General features: G+C 33.4%; 1 protein-coding gene across 1 annotated transcript in view; it reads left to right on the plus strand.

Moving 5' to 3' along the window:
* LOC142317426 (salivary peroxidase/catechol oxidase-like) overlaps nt 1-23,600 on the plus strand; it is a 299,683-nt gene that overhangs the window by 39,190 nt on the left and 236,893 nt on the right. The window contains exons 2-3 of the mRNA XM_075353986.1: nt 12,896-12,985; nt 15,331-15,492. Coding sequence (XP_075210101.1) covers nt 12,896-12,985; nt 15,331-15,492 — 252 coding nt within the window. The remainder of the gene's footprint in view (nt 1-12,895; nt 12,986-15,330; nt 15,493-23,600) is intronic.

The following is a 23,600-nucleotide window of genomic DNA, read 5'->3' on the forward strand; positions in this document are numbered from 1 at the left end:
GGAAACAAGTATATTACTATATACTTTACGTAGTACATTACTACATAATAATTTCTTAACCTACATATAAAAGGTGCATTAATAATTACTGACAAAAGGGATTTTACACTTTTTAATAAATCGATTGATTATTGAAATGGAACATTTAAAGTTTAAATAGATACTTCAAAATGTAGAGGGGATATAATTCAATAATAAACTATTGTCTAGAAAATTTAAATTTAAGACATAAAATCAGGTGAAGGACGAGTAAGATCGCTTTAAATTGTTCATGAAGGTAAAACCTAAATACAAAAATAGGAAAAATATGTCCTGTAAGATCGATCTATAGAGAAATATTGTGTACAAGTTTGGCACTAAACAAACATTATTAAAATTTTAATAAACTTGTTACAGTTTTAAATTTGTCGCTCCTGAGATAGAATTTATATTGTGTGTTGCAAAGTATGAAACCTTGCCTTACATGGTTTTGACTGGAGGTTTCCAGACGCTCCGATTCGTCATTGTTTTTTGAGTGTTGCCCTTCGGATCCGAGTGGTAACTTTTCAGTGACGTCATTGCGGTCGCTGACGGTGGATTTTTTCCCAGAAGACCTTCCATATTAGACTTTCTAAGGTGTAATCTTGGTTGTGGGAATGGATACCCAAGTTATAATCCTAGCTGGAAAGAAATTCCGACTTAGTTCACTCAAGAAATTCTCCAATTCTCAAGAAATTCTCGGCTGGATAGTTTCTCTTAAACTATCCAGCCGAACCATGAGGAGGCGAATTTGAAACTAAGCGAAGGTTGTTAAGTATGGAGAAAAACTATTTCGGATTCCGAAATTATTTTCGGCCTAAATTCACGTTTATATTTGTGTTAATAAAATTTTTCTAAAATTTCTAATATTCTATTATTATTTTGGTGTTCAATATTTAATTTTTCAATTATTTATAAATTATTTTTCAAACTAGTTATACAGAGCGTTTCATAATGTTCTTCGAAGTTTTGAAAATTCATTAATAAAAAACTATTTCACTCGTAAGAATAAAACAAGTACTGTACGAAAGAGTGCTTCAAATAGTTTTTTTCAACATATACTAGGCAGTTAGTAAACCATTTGCTCGCTAGACGTCGACAGTAGAGAAAATGTCTGCCACGGGAAGCGAGAAGTCGTTTTGTGTGTTAGAATTTCCCTTGTCAAAGTCAGTAATTTCTGTGCAACGTGCGTTTCGGTTGACATTTCATAAGGAGCCATCAATTGACAATTCAATTCTTGCGCGATATAAACAATTCAGTGAAACCGGTTGTTTGTGCAAACGAAAATCAACCGGTCGTCCATCAACCTAAGAAGTCAATATCGAACGTGTGCGTGCAAGTTTCATTCGCAGCCCGTCAAAATCGACTGCGGCTGCAGGCAGATAATTATGAATTCCGAAAACAGCAGTGTCGAGAGTTCTCCGTAAACGTTTATTATGCAAACCTTCTTCAATTAATCCAGCGTCTTTCTGATGAAGATAAAACAGGTAGGCTCGATTTTTGTTTACACTTGCAGGAAAAGATGTTGTTAGATGAAGGTTTTTTAAACAAGATAAATTTCAGCGCTGAAGCTACTTTCCATATTAGCGGCAAAGTTAACTGTCATAACGTGCGAGTTTGGGGAACTGAAAACCCACTCGCTTATGTGGAACACATTCGGGATTCTCCGAAAGTAAACGTTTTTTGTGCGATCTCTCGTGAGGTAGTGTATGGGCCGTTCTTTTTTATGGAAACGACAGTAACCGGCACGATATACCTGGGTATGTTACAATTGTGGCTTATGCCTCAGCTACTCAAAGACTTCATTTTCCAGCAAGATGGTTGTCCTGCCCGTTTTCATAACGAGGTTCGACAGTTCCTTATCACAACATTACCTCGGCGCTGGGTAGGACGTGCGTCTGAAGAAGATTATGCTGTTGCCACCAAGATCACCAGACGTCACGCCATGTGATTTCTTTCTCTGGGTTACGTGAAAATACATAAGGTGTTTATCCCACAAATGCCGCACGATATCGCTGAGCTAAAGGATCGCATAATCGATGCGATCAACTCTATCGAAAATGACATGTTAGAACGAGTTTGGCAAGAGCTAGACTTTCATTTTGATGTGTGCCGTGCCACCAGAGAAGCACATATTGAACATTTATAGATTTTAACAAAAACTGTTTGAGTCCCTGCATCACCTCGTATAACTTTCATTTAGGTAAGTGAAATACTTTTTTTGTACTGAATTTTTATAACTCCTAAGAAAATTATGAAGGCGCTGGGTAGGACATGCGTCTGAAGAAGATTATGCTGTTGCCACCAAGATCACCAGACGTCACGCCATGTGATTTCTTTCTCTGGGTTACGTGAAAATACATAAGGTGTTTATCCCACAAATGCCGCACGATATCGCTGAGCTAAAGGATCGCATAATCGATGCAATCAACTCTATCGAAAATGACATGTTAGAACGAGTTTGGCAAGAGCTAGACTTTCATTTTGATGTGTGCCGTGCCACCAGAGAAGCACATATTGAACGTTTATAGATTTTAATAAAAACTGTTTGAGTCCCTGCATCACCTCGTACAACTTTCATTTAGGTAAGTGATATACTTTTTTTGTACTGAATTTTTATAACTCCTAAGAAAATTATGAAGCGCCCTGTATTATGTGTATTGATTGTTAACTGGTCAGCTACATTTGAAAATCTATTTTTTTTTTAAATTTTTAAACGATCTAAAATTAAATCTATCCTTGAAAGATGTATTTGTTTTCCAATATATATTTTTTCACAATTATTGCATTTTATTTTATAAATACCCGAAAAATCATATTTATTTTTTTATTATAATATTTTTAAATGTTTTATTACATATTTATCGGGTTTTATAAGCGGGTTTATATTTTTTATAATTTTATTAGTATAGGAGTAATTTATATAAATATTATTTTTTTTATTTATAAATAGATGAAGAAAGAAGCATTTGGAAAAATATAGTTAAAAGAAGAGAGGCCACACATTAAGGCATCCTGGAATACTCGCTTTAATATTGGAAGGACAGGTAGAAGGAAAAAATTGTATAGGCAGGCCACGTTTGGAATATGTAAAACAAATTGTTAGTGATGTAGGATGTAGGGGGTATACCGAAATGAAATGACTAGCACTAGATAGGGAATCTTGGAGAGCTGCATCAAACCAGTCAAATGACTGAAGACAAAAAAAAAATTCTCCTTGAATTTGTTTTCATTTATGGGTTTTATCTTGGTTTTGTTGTGGGAGGGGGGTGCTGCGATTTTATAAAAAAATGTTTTTTACAAATAAATTTTTAACAAATGTGCCTAAGAAAAACAATAAAAAATAAATAAATAATAATAGGCGGTCTGGTCTAATGGTTACTCATCATCATAAATCAGCTTATTTCGAAGTCGAGAGTTCTAAAATTCAAATCCTACTCTTATACGGATTTGAATACTAGATCTATACTCTTATACTAGATCGTAGATACCGGTGTTCTTTGGTGGTTGGGATTCAATTAACCACACATCTCAGGAATAGTCGACCTAAGATTTTACAAGACTATACTTTATTTAAAATTCATACATATCATCCTCTGAAATAATACCTTACGTTGATTTTGGAGGCTAAACAAAAAAAGAGAGATTTTTATCAAAAAGAACAAAGTTCTTTTTGATAAAAATTAAAATGTTCTTTATTTTTTTATCACACTTGCGCAAACTTACACACACGCGCGCACACACACACAGTTTTTCTCCTAGTAACTACTGATTATATTTGCTTAACAATCGAAATGGACATCTGGTTTTAAATTTTATTTAACATTTTTGAAAACAGTTTTTGAACAAAATTTTCAAAAATAATTTTTTTTTTTTTAAATATCTTTTATGAGTAAATAAATAAAAGAAAACTGTATTAACAACTAATTTATTGAGAATACGGTTCGTAAAGAAAATAATATTTTAATTCATGAAACGTGTGAAAGGATTGTTAACTTAAACTTTTCACTAAATTCTATCAAACGTTAACTCCGGTAAAATAATATTATTTAAATGAAACATTTTAATTAACAGTTATTTAAAATAATAAACGATGATAATAGACTGTATAATGTTGTGTTATTTAAAATATAAATTATAATTAGAATAACATGTTATTTGATAATATACGTATATTAGAAGTTCACTGTTTAAAACAACAATAAACTTTTACCTTCCCGTCTAGAGAGCGCTATAGCAGAGCTATACGTAGAATCAAATAAATAACGGGAAAGTACTGCAATCGGTCCAATTTGGGCATATTCAGTTTTCAGCGGATCTTGACGTTATGACATCTAAGGAACCCAAAAAACCGGTTTGAATTTTTTTTTTTTGTTTGTGGGCGAAAAACGCCTAGGCGTTATCATCGCCCGGAATGTTATTAATAAAAGGATAAAATAACTCCAAAATAATAAAGTTTATAAGGTGTAAATATATTACTAATCATACAATAAAAATTTATTAAAACAAGCCAAGAAGACAAAATAAAACTCAAAACTAATACCACAGACGAAGTCGATAAAATATAATAGTTAAAATAATCGAATAAAGAAACTATATAAAACTTACCTAATTCCGATGGGTTGGGCAAAAGTCCCCTCCCCGGATAGCAAAATTAAATACATAGAACCAAAAAAATCAAATGAAAGTAAATGTTAAAATTATTAAAAAAACTCTTCTAACAGAAAAACATATATGATAATATTAAACTCTTTGCACTAACCTGGTACTATGCAAAAAGAGAAACATTCGGTCCAAAATTCCGTTATTATTGTACAAGATATCACGGATTCCAGGTAGGTTAAACTGACGACGCAAAGCCGCATAACATATGCAGTCCACGAGAATGTGGTGCACAGTCATGCGGCAGTTGCATCGTGTGCATAGGGGTGGGGCTTCCCCTGACATTAGGTATTCGTGTGTGATCCTCGTATGTCCTAACCGTAACCGGTAGAGGACCGCTTCCTCACGACGAGATTTTCTGCAAGAGAAGCTCCATGGCAACACTGAATCATTAATCCGTCGGAGTTTATTATCGACGGTAGTCGCCTACGATGAAGTCCTACGCAAGAACTATCGCATGAAAATAAACAAGAACAAAACAAAAGTAATGAAATGTAGTAGAAATAAAAAGATGGACCACTGAATGTAAAAATAGGAGGAGAAAAGATTATGGAGGTAGAAGAATTTTGTTATTTGGGAAGTAGAATTACCAAAGATGGACGAAGCAGGAGCGATATAAAATGCCGAATAGCACAAGCTAAACGAGCCTTCAGTAAGAAATATAAGTTGTTTACATCAAAAATTAATATAAATGTCAGGAAAAGATTTTTGAAAGTGTATGTTTGGAGTGTCGCTTTATATGGAAGTGAAACTTGGACGATCGGAGTATCTGAGAAGAAAAGATTAGAAGCTTTTGAAATGCGGTGCTATAGGAGAATGTTAAAAATCAGACGGGTGGATAAAGTGACAAACGAAGAGGTATTGCGGCAAATAGATAAAGAAAGAAGCATTTGGAAAAATATAGTTAAAAGAAGAGACAGACTTATAGGCCACATACTAAGGCATCCTGGAATAGTCGCTTTGATATTGGAAGGACAGGTAGAAGGAAAAAATTGTGTAGGCAGGCCATTTTGGAATATGTAAAACAAATTGTTAGGGATGTAGGATGTAGAGGGTATACTGAAATGAAACGAGTAGCACTAGATAGAGAATCTTGGAGAGCTGCATCAAACCAGTCAAATGACTGAAGACAAAAAAAAAAGGTAGTCGCCCAATCACTTTACCACCGCTCTCAGTGATTGTTTTATACGATTGATAAAATCAAAGGTAGTAACTCGGGTGGTGAAAGGAGGTTGAAATTTTCTGAATTTTAATGTTCATATAAACGTGTATGTGTGTGTTCGATGTTGGCCTCTAAATCACCTTATATATCCAGAACTACTGAACTGATTTTCACCAAACTTGATCATATTATATATGCTATTAAACTTTCAACTTAAAAAGGTCAAGGGGGTTGAGGCTGTAGATCAAGGTCACCGTCATTATCTAGAGATTTCGCCTAATTAACTTCGTATTTTTCTTAGGCGAATTTGTTAAAGATTAAAAAATAACAACATTTGCTAAAACATTTTTTTGAAAAATCGCATCTCAACCCCCAAAAATGCTGTTTTAGTTGTCTGTTATGTTGTGACGTCACAGATGAGCGGTAGGATTAAAAGAATGAGTAATATTTAAAGTGTAAAAATTCAACTCGGTTTGGCCGGGTCTTGAACTCGATTGTTTGGTTGATTAGGTACCTGGTGCGTTAAGTTTCGCGACTACACCAGTCTACCGACCGTATAAACGAAATTTGTTCTATGTATGTTGTGAAATGACATTAGTTTAGTTAGTGCCGACTGTCCCCGCTAGTGCTGCCACACCCGCGCGAATTAAATAAGGTATGCGCGCGCGCTTTATTTAGAATCATTGAATTGAACGAAAAAAATATTGTATTTCAATAAAATTACAAATATTTTAAACTAGGTTGTGTGTATAAGCCGCGCATCACAAACAACTTTGTTGTGAGCTTTTTTTTCCATAAAGAATTAATGAGAAAACAGGCAAAATTTTACTCTAAGAAAGATATAACTTAAAAGTTAAAAAAATAATTGTAATTTTTTTATTTTTTTTTTACTTCCTTGTACGATGCAAAGAAAATATTGTGATCACGAAAATTTCAGTTTCTAGATTTCAACGGAAATACCCATTTTGACAATCCCTGAATCCATTTTAACTAGTATCGGTGTGTAGTCTGTACGTACTTATTTATGTCCCACAACTCAAAAACGAACAGCCGTAGGATGTTGAAGTTTTGGATTTTAGGACTGTTGTAACATCTAGTTGTGCACCTTCCCTTTTTATTGCAATCGACTGGATTAAAAGTGTCCAAAAAAGCCCAAAATTCAAAATATTTGGATTTAAAAATTTTTCTTAACTGCAATAATAAGCTCTCATTGAGAGCTTTTCAACAATATACCTACCATAAGTGGTACTTATTTTCATCGGTTACAGAGTTATAGCTAAATAAAAGTTTAATTAATGAAATATTTGGATCGTACAAGGGGAAGGCACATCGGTTCGAATCACGAGTTCATCTCCTTTTTTTTAAATTTAATTGTATTGATTTATTAATAATCATTAACCTCTGATTGTATAAAACGTTTTACGAAAAATAATAATTCAATAATAACAAAAAAAAAAAGAAAATAATATCAGACGTTACTAATGAAATAAAATTGTATGTACTTTTCATTTCAAAAAAATGTGTATATGTAATTTAAGGGCGTACAAGGTAGTTATATGGTGTCCACATCATATTTTTTTAATTAATTATAACCACTTATTAATTATTTCCATAAAAACTAATTTTATGTTTAATACTTCCCCTTAAGTATGGAAACACCCAAAATTAAAAAAAATATTTTTTTCATTTACAAATGTTTAACGCTCAAAACGTATTTTTTGACCTCCGGGTCAACTGTTAGGCATTGCTTCAGAGGATGAGATGAATGATTTTTAGCGTGTGTGAAAATGCCATGCCTGACCGGGATTCGAACTCGGGACCTCCGGATGACAGGTCGACCCATTACCATTGGAGCCACGGAAGCCGGTTCAAAACGTACTTTGTTTAACAATAAAGTCACTAAAATAGCTTAATACCTCTCCCTTGATATAGAAGTTCCCACATTTAAAAAAAAAATGATAACACTTGTTTCTGATGCACGGCTTACACATACATATACAAATTAATTTAAAATATTTGTCTTTTTTTAAATATAATATTCTTTCGTTTATTTAATTTAATGATTCTAGCTAAAGCGCGGGCATACCATATTTAATTCGCGCGTATGTGGCGGCACTGGTGGCGACGGTCGGTATTAATTTGCGTAATTTCACATCGTAGAACAAATTTCGCACTCAACAGACTGGTGTAGCCGCGAGACTTAACGCAATAGATACCGGACGATCGAGGTCGAGATCCAGCCGGACCGAATTAATTTTTTTACACTCTATTTAAATCTACTGCTGACGTGTGACGTCACAACATAGCTGACGACTATAACAGCACTTTTTGGGGAGGGGTACGGTTTTAAAAAAGTTTTTTTTTTTTGCAAATATTGTTATTTTTTAATTGTTAATAAATGTGGTTAAGAAAAGTATGACCTTAATTACGATAAATTTCGAAATATTCAGAGTGATTTTGCTGTACAGCCTCATATCCTTGATCTTTTAAGTTGAAAATTTAATTGGAATCAATGCTCCATTTATAAAAGTAATCTGATCAAATAATCGGTTCAGTAGTACGGGAGATATAAGGTGATTTAGAGAACACTGAACACACACGTACATACAAACATTAACATCTGGAAAATTTCTAAAATTTTTTTTGTTTTCTTAGGTGTCAAAACGTCAAGATTCGGTGAAAACCGCGTAAGCCCAAATTGGACCGATTGCAATACTTTTCCTTGTAGAACTATAGCTGTGCTATAGCGCTATCTAGACGGAAAAGTAGAAATCGGAAAACGTTTTTTATCGTAAAATTAGAAATAAATATTTTTACGTAAAAAGGTAAAAAAAAATTCATAATTTTGATTTGTGTTTTTCAATAAAAATGAATTATTTTTCATTATGATACAAATAAAGAATTAAATAAAATGGTTGAACTGAAATAATTTGACCAGCATATCCGGAAAAAGTTATGTAATCCATTGCCGGATTTTTAACAACTTATTTTATAATTTCAAGGATTTGGTAGATGTATTAGATTATCTAAAATCATTTTAAACTTGAACCTGAATTATATATACTCCTACAGTGGGAATGTTAAAACAAGGTTAATTTTCTTTGAGCAGAATCAGCGGATGAGATTGTTCACCGCTCTTAAAATCAAGGTTCCTGGGAACGCCTACTTGCAATTAAATTTAATTGATTGGAGATTTATGTCTTATTTAACAACTTCATTTCTTTTAAAACAATAAGCTTCTATGTCATAGATAGTTCTTAATGACAGTAATTTAAAATTAAGTGTTTTAAGAAATATCTTAAGAATTTAAAAAAAAAATTACAATAATTATAAAAGTGATAATAAAAGCAATTTCTCATAGAATTTCATACAAAATTTATTAAAAATCTTAGTTATTAATTAAATTACGATAATAAAATTTAATTATTTATTATTTTACAAGATATTAAAAAATCTAATAAAAAAATAATATATCATTTTAACCTTTTCAGATCATTTAGTCTAACCCACCGGGTTGGTCTAGTGGTTAACGCGTCTTCCAAAATCAGCTGATTTGGAAGTCAAGAGTTACAGCGTTCAAGCCCTAGTAAAGCCAGTTATTTTTACACGGATTTGAATACTAGATTGTGGATACCGGTGTTCTTTGGTGGTTGGGTTTCAATTAACCACACATCTCAGGAACGGTCGAACTGAGAATGTACAAGACTACACTTCATTTACACTCACACATATCATCCTCATTCATCCTCTGAAGAATTATCTAAACGGTAGATACCGGAGGCTAAGCAGGAAAAAGAAAGAAAGATCATTTAGTCTTGGAACTGGTTATATATGGCATCAGTTTTAAAACGCTGTTAAAAAATCATTATATATGGCATCTAAGTCAGTGATTTTGTTTTATATTCACAAAGGAATCAGTTTTATTACACAATTTGAACGACGTTTATACGATATAAAATGTTTTATTTAGACTAGAAAGAATATGACCATTTTTTTCTCAGAAATGTGCTTGTGTGTGTGTGTGTGACTTCTATATTATAATAGCTATGACGATTATGGATTTATTTATTATTTACAAAAATAGCTTATCTTAGTAGCAACATATCGATGTATTGAAACACATAATAAATTACGATATACGGCACTCACAAAAAAAAGAAGGAATTTGTGGACATAAATATGTCACTTTTACTTGAGGTCTATAAATATCTTTTCTGACAAATGATATCGGTAAACATGTAACACATATCAATTCGTAATGAATAAGATTATACAGTAAAAATTGTTTTTTATCAATCTGAATAGCCTTTTGTGTGGTGGGAATTTTTATAAAACGTAGTTTTCTGAATCTACTTTCACTTATACTAACATATGTGATTTATGACAGGGGTTTTTCATCATATTTTGCCCAATTTTCAACCGATTTGCTTGAAAGTATTATTTTTAAAATCAGCAAACTATGTTTCATAAACACAAAGCAAAAAAAAAATTTCGCTAATAATAAATGCGGTAGAAATGCGCAAAATAACCAATTAAATTATCGTAATTTTTGTATTGTTTCAATTTTTTTGTTGTTACAGGCATAAAAAATATCTAATCCTAACGGGGTTTTTTGTGGTCAGAATCTGTTAAATATCTTTAATATACTGTCATTTTTTGAAATTTTTTCACAAGAAGGTAACATAAGACTATGAAGGGAGGCAATCAGATACCAACATATTTTTGCGGAGCGCTAATCAAGCGCGGATCACTGTGATGGGAGAAGGTATAGAAAAAAATTCCTTTCGTCACGCCGGAAGGAGGAGGAAGATTTCACCGATGCTGAGTAGGGGGATAAAAAAGATTTCTACCTTAAAGTTAACAAAAACTTCAAATTTACTCGATACTACAATGGTTGCATGTTTAGCATACGACAAACCCCATCTTCTTACAATTCCATCAATATTTTGATGATCCCTTGCCGTAAGGGTTGATCATATAAAAAATTGCGCCAAATAATGTTTAATATAATGTTTAGAGGACTAACGACCACTTTAAACCGATTTGATACTGTGCCTATTAAGGGAGGAATGATTATTTTTGTCTTCGAATCCCCATTTTTTCTACCCCTTGGGTCAACAGTTGGTGATATCAAAAAACTTTACTTAGGTAAGTTTTAGGTCCTTATCCAAAGAATAGTAGGAACTTTAAACGAATTCGATATTTTATTTAATAAGAAAGTTATAGCGATATTTTGTTTTTTCGAAAAAGCCCTCTCACCATTTCCACCCTTATGGTCTGATTTTACCCATTAACGAACTCGACCGAGATTTTGAGTCATTATATTTTGAAAGTGATTGGCGAAAAATTACGCCAGTTATCGTGTCCACAAGAAAGTGAAATATATATATATAAACATTTGGGGTTCTCAATCCATTGCATCTTGCATATTTATCTAAGCTGGAAATATCCATGCATCACAGCTTTTATGAGCAAGCCTATAGCATTCTTGCCCTATCCTAGTCCAGCTGGGAGGAAACACAGCACTCTCAGTTTACATCCAGTTGTCCAATAGCAAAGATTAATTGATAGGAAAACAAAAGATTCAGTGAAAGTAGTATAGTAGCGCAAATTTCTTTTATAAATTTTAGTAACAAATGTGACACAGACAAGAATATATTAGTAAGAAAAGAATAAAAAATAAGATAAAAAAAGAAACCTGCTTGTTCAACTTACCCTCATTGGAACTGTTAAAGGAAAGATAAGGTAGTAAGTAAGTAAGATAAGTAAGGTAAGCTACATGGATGAATATGAAAGAATGAAAAAAAGAAAAAATGGAAGTACATTTCTGGGATTCTGGCTTGCATATATCTTAGGTGTGTGAATATATCCAACCTTTAATCCAGTATAAAGTTTACAAACACAATAAATTCACCAAGAAAAAGTAATATAGAAAGGAACACATGTATCAAATGTACTTGATCAAATAATAAACATGTTTCTTAACCGCTTTAGTACAACCACAATTAACTGTATCACCAACTCCAAACTGTTAATCTACTTTGTCTTGTATTCCTTTAATGTTCTGAATTTCATGGTTTACTATGTTAAGAAAAACCTGGTTAGCCTAACGAAACCCACCAGATTGGTCTAGTGGGGAATGCCTCTTCCCAAATCAGCTGATTTGGAGGTTGAGAGTTCCAGCGTTCAAGTCCTAGTAAAGTTAGTTATTTTTACAAGGATTTGATTACTAGATCGTGGATACCGGTATCCACGATTAGTTCATTTGGGAAGAACTTTGATGGTCTTAAGTACACATTTTTTTTGTAACTAAATAGTTTAGGTAAAACTGTATCGTAGCTGTAGAATATAATTATTTATAAAAATTTCCATTTATTTAATGATTAAAGTAATATAAAAAGTTTTGATAAATATGGTAATCTTTAAATTTATTTTCAACCGTTGAACGTAGAAAAGTAAAATTTAGCAAATACTCCTATTGCAAAACTATCTACGCGTAGTTATCGGACCACCTCACCTCAAATTCTGTACCCAGTTTCTCCTCTCCCAGGAACTCATATGTATTTTTAAACAATATTTACAAACCACAAGACATAGTAAATGAATATAACACACTCACTGACGGAGCGGCCTTACAACAAATACTAAACACGACTAACTTGCGGGCGGAGGGCTCCCAACAGGTGCTAAAATACGACTTCTCGCTGTTGGAGCGAAGATGATACTGCTCCCTACAAATATTAAGCATGACTCATTAAAAGATTGATTACAACCAAACCATATTACGAGTTCTCCCTCCACTTACCGATGTCCAACATGCTTCCGGCTAAAAAGTATATTTTTTAATTAGTTAATAATTAAAAAGTAATAAACAAATAAAAGTAATAGTGTTTAACAAAACAGTTATACAAAACATAAAACGAACTGAAATATTTTAAATGGAAAAAATAACGTTATGATATATGATATATGTATTAAGATTTTTGAAAAAAAAATAATGTGAATTGAATTTTTAAATTATTAATTCAAATTTTATGTTTTATTTTTTTCCAGGAGAATATTATTACTAAATTCCATTTTGCCTGTTCTTACAACGAGTCCAAAAATTTGTGCTTTAACAATTCCAGGAAGTACAAGAGTCGAGTAAGTATTAAAATTATTATTAATTTAATAATTATATAAAATAGGCTAGCTGAAAAATTGTTCCTCACCAACGGCTGTGTCTAGTGTACTAGTCATGTATAAAAAAGGCGTCACCTGCTCCTGTTCATTTCTTTTTATTTCGTATGTTTTATACGTTAATTATACGTGATATAAATTTATTAACTTCATGTATAAATTCGTACGTATTTTATTTTTCTCCTTGTTTTTATTTCACTTATTTTACTTTAACTATAAATAAATGTTATTAACATAAAAAATTCGTCAAATTTTCAAAAAGGTGGAGGAACCCCATTTATGGACGCCGAAGGAGTGTCGGACTTGCTAACAGGTTCCGCAAGAAGGTATTAGATGCGTGTGTATTCCTGCGCACTACCGACTAAACCTCCACCCGTGGCTACCCTCTTCTTGGTACAGCTGGTGTGAATTTCATCAGGAAGGGGGAAATACGCCACACACACTCATAAACAGTTATTGACATAAAACATACTTACCACAGGCCACCATCGGACGAATAAGAGGAGTGCCCCGACCTCATCACGTCCAGACGACCCCCACACGTACGGGGGTTCGCCTAGGCGACTCCCCCCCCCCCCGGCGTTCAACCCCTAGGCGTTCAACCGAGAGTCTGTCCTCCAAATCGCCTCTTAAAACAGTGCTACACTCATACCAATCAAAATTATTTCTTAGGAAACATAGAGATTCAAACCTACACGCTATAAAATCGACCAATTTAAGTCACCTAACAAGGGGAACGCAACCTCATTCCGGTCCGCGCAGGAACCGGGGACAAACCCGGCACCCCCAACCGGTCCCATCGTGATGTCTCGTATGGTATTACGAAGTCGCGATAACGACCGTCACCGGCAGAGGGAAGCCACGTCCCCGGTCACACAGGTTAACATAACCCGGCAACGCGGTCACCCCCACCAGTGGAAGTCCAAAAGCGAATCACAAACAATAGCAATATAACCGTCTACCTCCAACCAATTCAATGCCTAAGCCGGAACCCTTAGCCACCCGGGATCCTACCATGTTTGAGTACCTCGACTAAACTCCTTCTGCACACCTACACACCGCAAAAACGCGGAGAAAACCAATCACTATAGACCACACACCTCTTGGATCATCCAGTTTATACGGAGATCTAGAAAGGAATCTATTCTCTCAAGTTCCCTAACAGCTAGTGAACGTTCGACCTCGTTTCGGGGACAGACGCAGAAGATCTCTACGGTCTTCTACGTCCGGGGGGAAGGACGTAGAGGTCCTCTGTATCATCTGTCCCACAATCCGGGCATAGACTCGAATCCACCAAAGGAAACCTAGCCAAACTCGCCCGAAAGGCACCATGCTCGGAGAGATACTGTGTGATATACCGATTGGGGGAGACCCATCCAATCGCACGAAAATCAGACACTATAGGAAATATACCATACGTGTAGCTACCTGTGAAGGATTCGTCTCACCTGAGCTGCCAAGACGCAAGGTCTTCAATTTCCTGCTTTCGTTCTGACATAAACAGATTATTTACCTTGGAAATGTAGCGTTCCCTACGCTCATTAACCAAAATATCTATTGGTTTGACTCCGGCGACTCCTAAACGCCCTCCGATGATCCCTTCTTTGCCTGCCCCTGCGGGACTCCTCCCAGGCCTATAGATCCTGCATTACCTTCCTGGTCAACATTACTACGGCCGTCCAATTATTTGCACTTTCAAACATGATCCGTTGTACTTCCTCAGGTGAAAACATATCCCTTCTACCAATTCATCGTATGCAATTCTTCACTCCTATGATGCTCTAATCTGGGACAGCTATCACTCCTTGATCCCAAACCAACATAATTGACGTTTAACTTCTGGCCTCTGACATCTTACTTCGATCTTTACCTTTGACCTCTGAAGGTCAAGAAGGTCAGAATCGGCCTTTCTATAATATTAAAAAAGACGGAGGGAAATTCATATCAAATAAATGAAATTGGTGGATGGGGACGCTAAAGGTCAATGTCCTCATCAGGCGACCGCGCGTCTAGATAGAAAATTTCTACATTTGTTATTATTACGTTTATTTTCAGAAAAATTATAAACACATTAACTACTGAAATGAAAGCACTTTTTTTTTATTAAGGATTGTTTTTTTAACTTTTAAAACAACTTAAAAATCTATACAGTCAGAATATTTTGTTACTAAGTTCTCTCAGTTTTAATAAATTAATTTTTATTTGTAATATATTTTTTTATCTTTTTTATTTCAATTTTAAATATATTAAAACGTTTAATTATCTCAATATAATAGATAAGTTGTTTTTTCTTTCATTTTTTCTTCTAGCGGTTATACTGTATGTATTACATATAGAGACGTAAATAATGCATTTCATGAAGCACGTAGGAAAGTTGGTTTAAGGACACCCGTTCCAAGGGATGCATCTGATCCTGTATTAGGAATACTTGGTTTGGCGCTTCAGGAAACTACCCGTATATTAGCTGAAAGGTAAGAAAAATTATTAATTAATTAATGTTCTTTAAAATGAATTAACATAAGTAATAAAATTTTATTTTGATAGGTCCATAATAATAGATTATATAAATCACATCAGCAATGGGTAGATATACTACACCACGTTTATAAATGTAGTTGTCTTAGAATTTACCTGGATGGATCAAGGGAAACTATATTAAATCCTTGATCAAAACAGCATCACAAATTACACAACTATTTATAAAATAAACAAAATATGTAATTAAAATTTATTTTCATTATTTAAAATATAAACACAAGAAATAATATTAAGGTATAAACAGAAAATATAAAAAAAAATTGTAAAATATTTCAAAATTATAAAATAGTTAATGAAACTTTTTTTGAATTATATGTTATACCGTAAGCAAAAAAATCAGGGGTGTTTAATATTATTACTTTATTAATATTACTTAAAAGCAAATCGACAGATTAATTTTATATTTAAATTTTATTCATATGACTTCCTTGTTCGCTCATTAAATTACATTTACACATTTTTTTAGAAAGTACATAAAATTTTATTTCATTAAAAACTTCTGATATTTTTTCATTTTTTTTGTTTTTGAATTATTATTCATCGTTTTTTTTTTCAATAAGAGATTAATAATTATTAATAAATCAATATATTTAAATTAAAAAAAAGGAATGAAGTCTGACTCGAACCATTGTGTCTTCCCCTTGTAAGATCCAAATATTTCATTAATTAAAGTCTTATTTGGCTATAACTCTGGAACCGATGAAAATAATTACCACTTATGATATATCGTTGAAAAGCTCTCAATGAGAACTTATTAATCCAGTTGTATGAAACCCTAGTATTTAAACGTAATTATGACCTTTGACCCCTAACAAAGATTTTACGATTAAACAAGAAGTCACATTTTATAGAATGAACATGTGTTTCTAATTAAATTTTCACGCTGAACGAGTGGATTTACTGCAAAATTTATACTAAAACACGGGTTCGAGATGCCTCTAAAAACTCAACAAATAAAATGACGTTAGACGTAGTTCATAATAGCGGAATAAGATATGCAACTGGTGCTTTCCGCACAAGTCCGGCCGCTATTCTGATGTTTGAAGCCGGAATAATGCCACTACATTATAGAAGAGAGATCCTTTTACTAAGATACGCAGCAAATATATGGGCTTATCCTGTCCATATAAATAATAAACTTTTCAATAACCATCCTATGGCTGCATTATACGAACGTCGTGCTACCTATTCCAGACCAGCCGGAATTAGGTACCACGAATTAAGAAGTAAATACGAAATTGCCTTTCCAGATACATTGGTAATTTCTACTAGAGTAATACCGCCATGGCGCTTGCCAGCGGTAAATACAAGTTTGGATCTCTCTCAAGGAGAAATAAAAAAGAAACCAGCAGTGATCATCCAACAGGAATTTTTTGCAATCGTCAGTACTTACAAAGAACATATTAGAATTTATACTGACGGTTCTAAAACCGAACATGGTGTTGGATGCTCAATATATGTAAATGGAGAAGCCCACTTTTGGAAACTGCCAGATGTGGCCAGTGTCTACACGGCAGAACTCACTGCAATTCAGCAAGCTCTTCGCTACACTGAACACTATTGCGAAGAGAGAGTGTTAATATGTTCCGATTCTTTAAGTGCACTTGTCGCAATTCGGAACAAGAACATTAAGGATGTCCTAATTGCAAACATCCTGTCCATTTTATACGTTCTAAAACAACGAGGACAGCGATGCGTATTTGTATGGACCCCGGGGCATGCTGGTATTACAGGTAATGAAATCGCAGACGAAGCTGCCAGAAAGGCAACAGTCTGCGATGATTTGGATGCATTTCCTGTTAAGAGTGGCAGATGTTAAAAACCGTCTAACAAACATAGTAAAAAACAAGTGGAATGCTGAATGGAGGAGTTTAAATACAAAATTAAACTCAGTAAAATCTTCTCCTTATAAATGGAAAAGCGACTTTAAGTATGACTCGCCGTGAACAAGTAGCGGTGACCAGACTTAGAATCGGTCACACGCGATTAACAAATTTATATTTGTTAACCGGCGAAGTGAGACCAATGTGCGGTGTTTGTAATAAAACACTGACAATCAAGCATCTGATAGAAGAGTGTACCATATATGAGGACCTCAGAAAGAGGTTCCGTCTTAGAAATAATATTAGTGCTGATCTGGATAATAGAAATGAAGAAAATATAGTTGCATTTTTACACGCCAGCGGACTTCTTAAAAGTCTATAAAATGAAAGTTTAAAGCTGTGATAAAAGAATCTCTAAGCGGTAGTTTTATATATATATAAAGAAAGAAATGGTATTGATAAGTTGAAATTTTAATTTCATGGTCTTTTGAGAACCTTATCTCAAATTTTAATATTGGGGCCCTTTACACCCCGTAAGTGTTTGTGATTGTCCTTGTCTTTTATGTCTTAATGTTTATTGTGAAGTTTGTGTTTTTAAATAAAATGTAAGGGTCCTTTACACCCTTACATATGATGATCCTGATGGAGATAATAATTTCTTTTAAAGAATGTGACGAGGGCTAATGACCTTAGCAGTCGATGCCCATAAAAATTCACAAAAAAATAAATAAATAAAAAAATAAAATGACCTTGAACCTGACGGTCTCTTTTCACGGGTTTATTCGAATACATTAAAGAACGGCTACTTTCACTGATGAATGTGTGTTCACACATTGAAACAGTTGATTTACTGAAAAATTCATAGTAAAACATATTTTTTAACTGCAAACAGCATGATTAATTTTAAATTAATGATGATGACGTAGGTCATCATTACTTTCAGTGATATGTGTGTTATAACATTCATCATTATTTAATGTATACAATGATCATTATTTACGGTTGAAATTTTAAAATCATTGTTGGTGTTTATAATCTAACAGATACTCAGTTAACGGTGTAAATTTATAATAATGTTCTGCATCAATGAGTCATCATTACTTTCAGCGAAAGCGGATGTTGTAGATTTTTAATTTTTTATAGTCGTAATAGCTAATTATTGATAGCTGATGATATTTTATTTATATTTTACATAAGAAACGGAATTTCTCAGACATATCTTTCATTAAATAAAAAAAAGGGCGTATATCGAAAGCAGTACGTCCTAGGCCATTTTTAATGCAATTTTTAATGGCTTAACCGATGCGATCACTCGATACGATGGGCCCTAGCGTTGCGTTTAGCGGCCACCGTTCTCGAAATACAAGCGCGAGCCAAATTCGCATATGTCAACTCACCTCAAACCCACTTTTCACTGTGAATTTTTCAATACTCCTTCATCTTGTAAATTTAAGAAAAACTATGATGAGGTTTGCATCAATCGGTCATCATTACTTTCAGCGAAACCAGGTGTAAATATCAGAACCCACCGGGTTGGTCTAGTGGTTAACGCGTCTTCCCAAATCAGCTGATTTGGAAGTCGAGAGTTACAGCGTTCAAGTCCTAGTAAAGCCAGATATTTTTACATGGATTTGAGTGCTGGATCGTGGATACCGGTGTTCTTTGGTGGTTGGGTTTCAATTAACCACACATCTCAGGAATGGTCGAACTGAGAATGTACAAGACTAGACTTCATTTACACTCATACATATCATCCTCATTCATCCTCTGAAGAATTATCTAAACGGTAGTTACCGGAGGAAACAGGAAAAAGAAAGAAAGAAGGTGTAAATATCAGATTATTTTTTTTGTTTATATTCGTTCAGATTTTCGAGACCAAAATAATTTCATATAAAGGCATATAAATTCATCGATCAAACAGCTTCTACATCACAATTCATAGTTTCTTATTAATGTATTTTATAGTATTAACATACTATAGTTATAGACTGTCTATGACGTCAGGGGATTCCCTAAAGCAGCTGTTAATCTTTCATAATTAGTTGTTTTTTTATTTTTTATATATAGTTTAGATAGATATAACAATAGCATTGATTGATCTTTAATCTCTACTAAATGTAAATTAGTTTTTCTACGCATGCGTAGTAGTGTATTAATCAATTTATATTACGAACAAATAAGAGATAACTTCATATGGTATTTTCACCGATTTTAAGCTAATTATAAATGCAAATACGGTTTTTTTAACACTACAAAATTATGTCAAAATAGTGGGAAAGTGTTTAAAGCATTGAATTGTAATAAAGAAAGAAAAAAAAGAATTAATTGAATTTTTACAATAATAATTCATACGCTGGAATTTCATCATCGGCTTTTTATGAGGTTAAAAGGTGATAATAAAGACGAAACAACTAAAATTATTACCGGTACGTATATTTATTAGAAATTATTACTTATCTGCATTTCGCATTCATTAAAGAATAAAAATAAAAAAAAACAACTACCTAGATTTCGATCCAGGTACCTACAGGAGGCGGTTTAATGACGCCTTAATCTAATCGGCTACACTACCTATGCCGCTCAACGAGTGAAAATTATATTACATAAGTTGCATGATATCTTTTACGTGTTACGAATGTTAATAGTAATATCATATGATCATTAACATTGTTCACTGTATTAGATGTGTTTTCATTTAGGTTCCAAGTACGCAAACCAAGTAACCAAAAAAAAAAAAACGAGTGCCTATTTAACAGAACTTTTTAAAAAAGTCATTGCGGACTTTAAATAAAATAAAACCTTTTGTCATTTCAACTAGATATTTTTTTTTCAATCGCAATACAATTATGTGATAATGTTATAAATCTACATTTAATACATTATATAAATATGGAACATTAGTACCTTTATATACGAATATAAAAATTTTTAGATTGAATAATTTCATTCAAATCTGAATGTGTAAGATCGTTCAGTATATATATATAAAAATTATTTTTATTCAAATACATTACTGGTTACAGTAGATCGACTTTTCAACGTTAATGATTCTTTAATTTTTTTTTTTTTTTGTCTTCAGTCATTTAACTGGTTTGATGCAGCTCTCCAAGATTCCCTATCTAGTGCTAGTCGTTTCATTTCAGTATACCCTCTACATCCTACATCCCTAACAATTTGTTTTACGTATTCCAAACGTGGCCTGCCTACACAATTTTTCCCTTCTACCTGTCCTTCCAATATTAAAGCGACTATTCCAGGATGCCTTAGTATGTGGCCTATAAGTCTGTCTCTTAGGTTTTGATTTTATCCTTATTACAATGATTCTATCGCTATGCGTCTTGAAATACTCCACTCTCCTTCCTATCTTCTTGTTCATCACGAAACCTACTCCTGCCTGCCCATTATTTGACGCTGAGTTAATTACTCTAAAATCACTTGACCAAAAGTCGCCTTCCTCTTCCCACCGAACCTCACTAATTCCTACTATATCCACATTCACCCTATCCATTTACCTTTTTAAATTTTCTAGCCTACCAACCTTATTTAAGCTTCTAACATTCCACGCTCCCACTCGTAGAATGTTATTTTTTAGTTTTCTGGTGACCCCTTCCTTAGTAGTCCCCACCCGGAGATCCAAACGGGGGACTATTTTACCTCCAGAATATTTTACCAAGGAAGACGCCTCCATTATTGTTCTGTGAAAATGCAGAGAGCCACATTTTCTTGGAAAAAAAACAGCTGTAGTTTTCCATTGCTTTCAGCTGCGCAGTACTCAGAGGACTGACTGTGTTGATATGGCCGTTTAAGTCATTGTGACTCACGCCCCTAACAACTACTGAAAGAGTTGCTGCCCTCTTTCAGGAATCATTCGTTAGTCTGGCTCTCAACAGATACCTCTCCGATATGGTTGCACCTTCGGTCCAGCTACTCTGTATCCCTGAGCACTCAAGCCCCCTCACCAACGGCAAGGTCTCATGATTCATAGAGGTGGGATTCTTTAATATATCAGTAATTTCATCAGCTGGAATTCCAGCCGATGAGATAAGTTAATGATTCTTTAATGTATTTAAATTTAGGCATTCGGAATTCTGACCACCAAAATATTTCATATAAAGTCATTTTTCCGAATTTTAGCGAAAGTGGATGTTGTGGATTTAAAATTTTTTATAATTGTGATAGCTAATTATTGACAGCTAATGTTATTTTATTTATAGTTTACATAAGAAACGAGATTTCTTAGACATATCTTTCATTAAATAAAAAAAAAGGGTGTATCTCAAAAACGGTGCTTCTGGTCCTCAAAAAAATGGTGGGCTGGCTATACTTTTTCAGATTCTACTTGTAAAACTAAACAAAATATATCCTTAGGAAAAAAGGCAATTTCTCCTACGTTCTCCCCTATCCGCCATTTTGTTATTTTTATATAAAAATTTATATCTTAAATTCGGATAGAGGAATCGCGTTAATATTTGGTAAGCGTCTTGATAATAAAGTTTTAAAATTAGGAAAAAATCAAGAATTAAATATCTTTGCAAATTAGAAAATGATGGCTATGTTTACTTTTCAATCCGTTATATTTCCGTAAATATTAGTTTTATCAAAATTTATGTTTTGATAAAATATTAAGTGCTTTATTTTGAACAAAATGATATTTAATTTTTTTTTAATCGGTTAACAAATAGCCGAGTTATGGCAGAAAATTGATAATGTAATTTTTTGTCTGTTTTCATGTCCTCCACTTTACGTTCAATGCGATTAATTGTTTTTATTTCTTGTTAATTCTAGTATTGTAAATTAGTATCAAATTAAGTAATAATTTTCTCACAAGAAGATTTAATAATAAAATAATTGTAACTAGAACTCTAGACCTCTATACTTCTATACTCTAACTTAACTAGAATTCTATACAGAAGAATTGAGAGGAGAGTGGAAAAAGTGTTAGGAGAAGACCAATTTGGTTTCAGAAAAAGTATAGGGACAACGGAAGCAATTTTAGGCCTCAGATTAATAGTAGAAGGAAGATTAAAGAAAAACAAACCGACATACTTGGCGTTTATATACCTAGAAAAGGCATTCGATAACGTAGACTGGAATAAAATGTTCAGCATATTAAAAACGTTAGGGTTCAAATACAGAGATAGAAGAACAATTGCTAACATGTACAGGAACCAAACAGCAACAGAAATAATTGAAGAACATAAGAAAGAAGCCGTAATAAGAAAGGGAGTCCGACAAAGATGTTCCCTATCTCCGTTACTTTTTAATCTTTACTTAGAACTAGCAGTTAATGATGTTAAAGAACCATTTAGATTCGGAGTAACAGTACAAGGTGAAAAGATAAAGATGCTACTATTTGCTGATGATATAGTAATTCTAGCCGAGAGTAAAAAGGATTTAGAAGAAACAATGAACGGCATAGATGAAGTCCTACGCAAGAACTACAGCATGAAAATAAACAAGAAGAAAACAAAAGTAATGAAATGTAGTAGAAATAACAAAGATGGACCGCTGAATGTGAAAATAGGAGGAAAAAATATCATGGAGGTACAAGAATTTTGTTATTTGGGAAGAGAATTACTAAAGATGGACGAAGCAGGAGCGATATAAAATGCCCAATAGCACAAGCGAAACGAGCCTTCAGTAAGAAATATAATTTGTTTACATCAAAAATTAATTTAAATGTCAGGAAAAGATTTTTGAAAGTATATGTTTGGAGCGTCTCTTTATATGGAAGTGAAACTTGGACGATCGGAGTATCTGAGAAGAAAATATTAGAAGCTTTTGAAATGCGGTGCTATAGGAGAATGTTAAAAATCAGATGGGTGGATAAAGTGACAAATGAAGAGGTATTGCGACAAATAGATGAAGAAAGAAGCATTTGGAAAAATATAGTTAAAAGAAGAGACAGACTTATAGGCCACATACTAAGGCATCCTGGAATAGTCGCTTTAATATTGGAAGGACAGGTAGAAGGAAAAAATTGTGTAGGCAGGCCACGTTTGGAATATGTAAAACAAATTGTTAGGGATGTAGGATGTAGAGAGTATACTGAAATGAAACGACTAGCACTAGATAGGGAATCTTGGAGAGCTGCATCAAACCAGTCAAATGACTGAAGACAAAAAAAAAAAATTATTGATATTAATTTTTCACTTTTGAATAATTTTACAAAGCGACTATTACTGTTGATCATGTTAACAATTTAAAAATGAAGCTTC

Source organism: Lycorma delicatula, chromosome 1 (genome assembly GCF_047948215.1).
Source record: "Lycorma delicatula isolate Av1 chromosome 1, ASM4794821v1, whole genome shotgun sequence".
In the NCBI taxonomy this organism is placed as follows: Eukaryota; Metazoa; Arthropoda; class Insecta; order Hemiptera; family Fulgoridae; genus Lycorma; species Lycorma delicatula.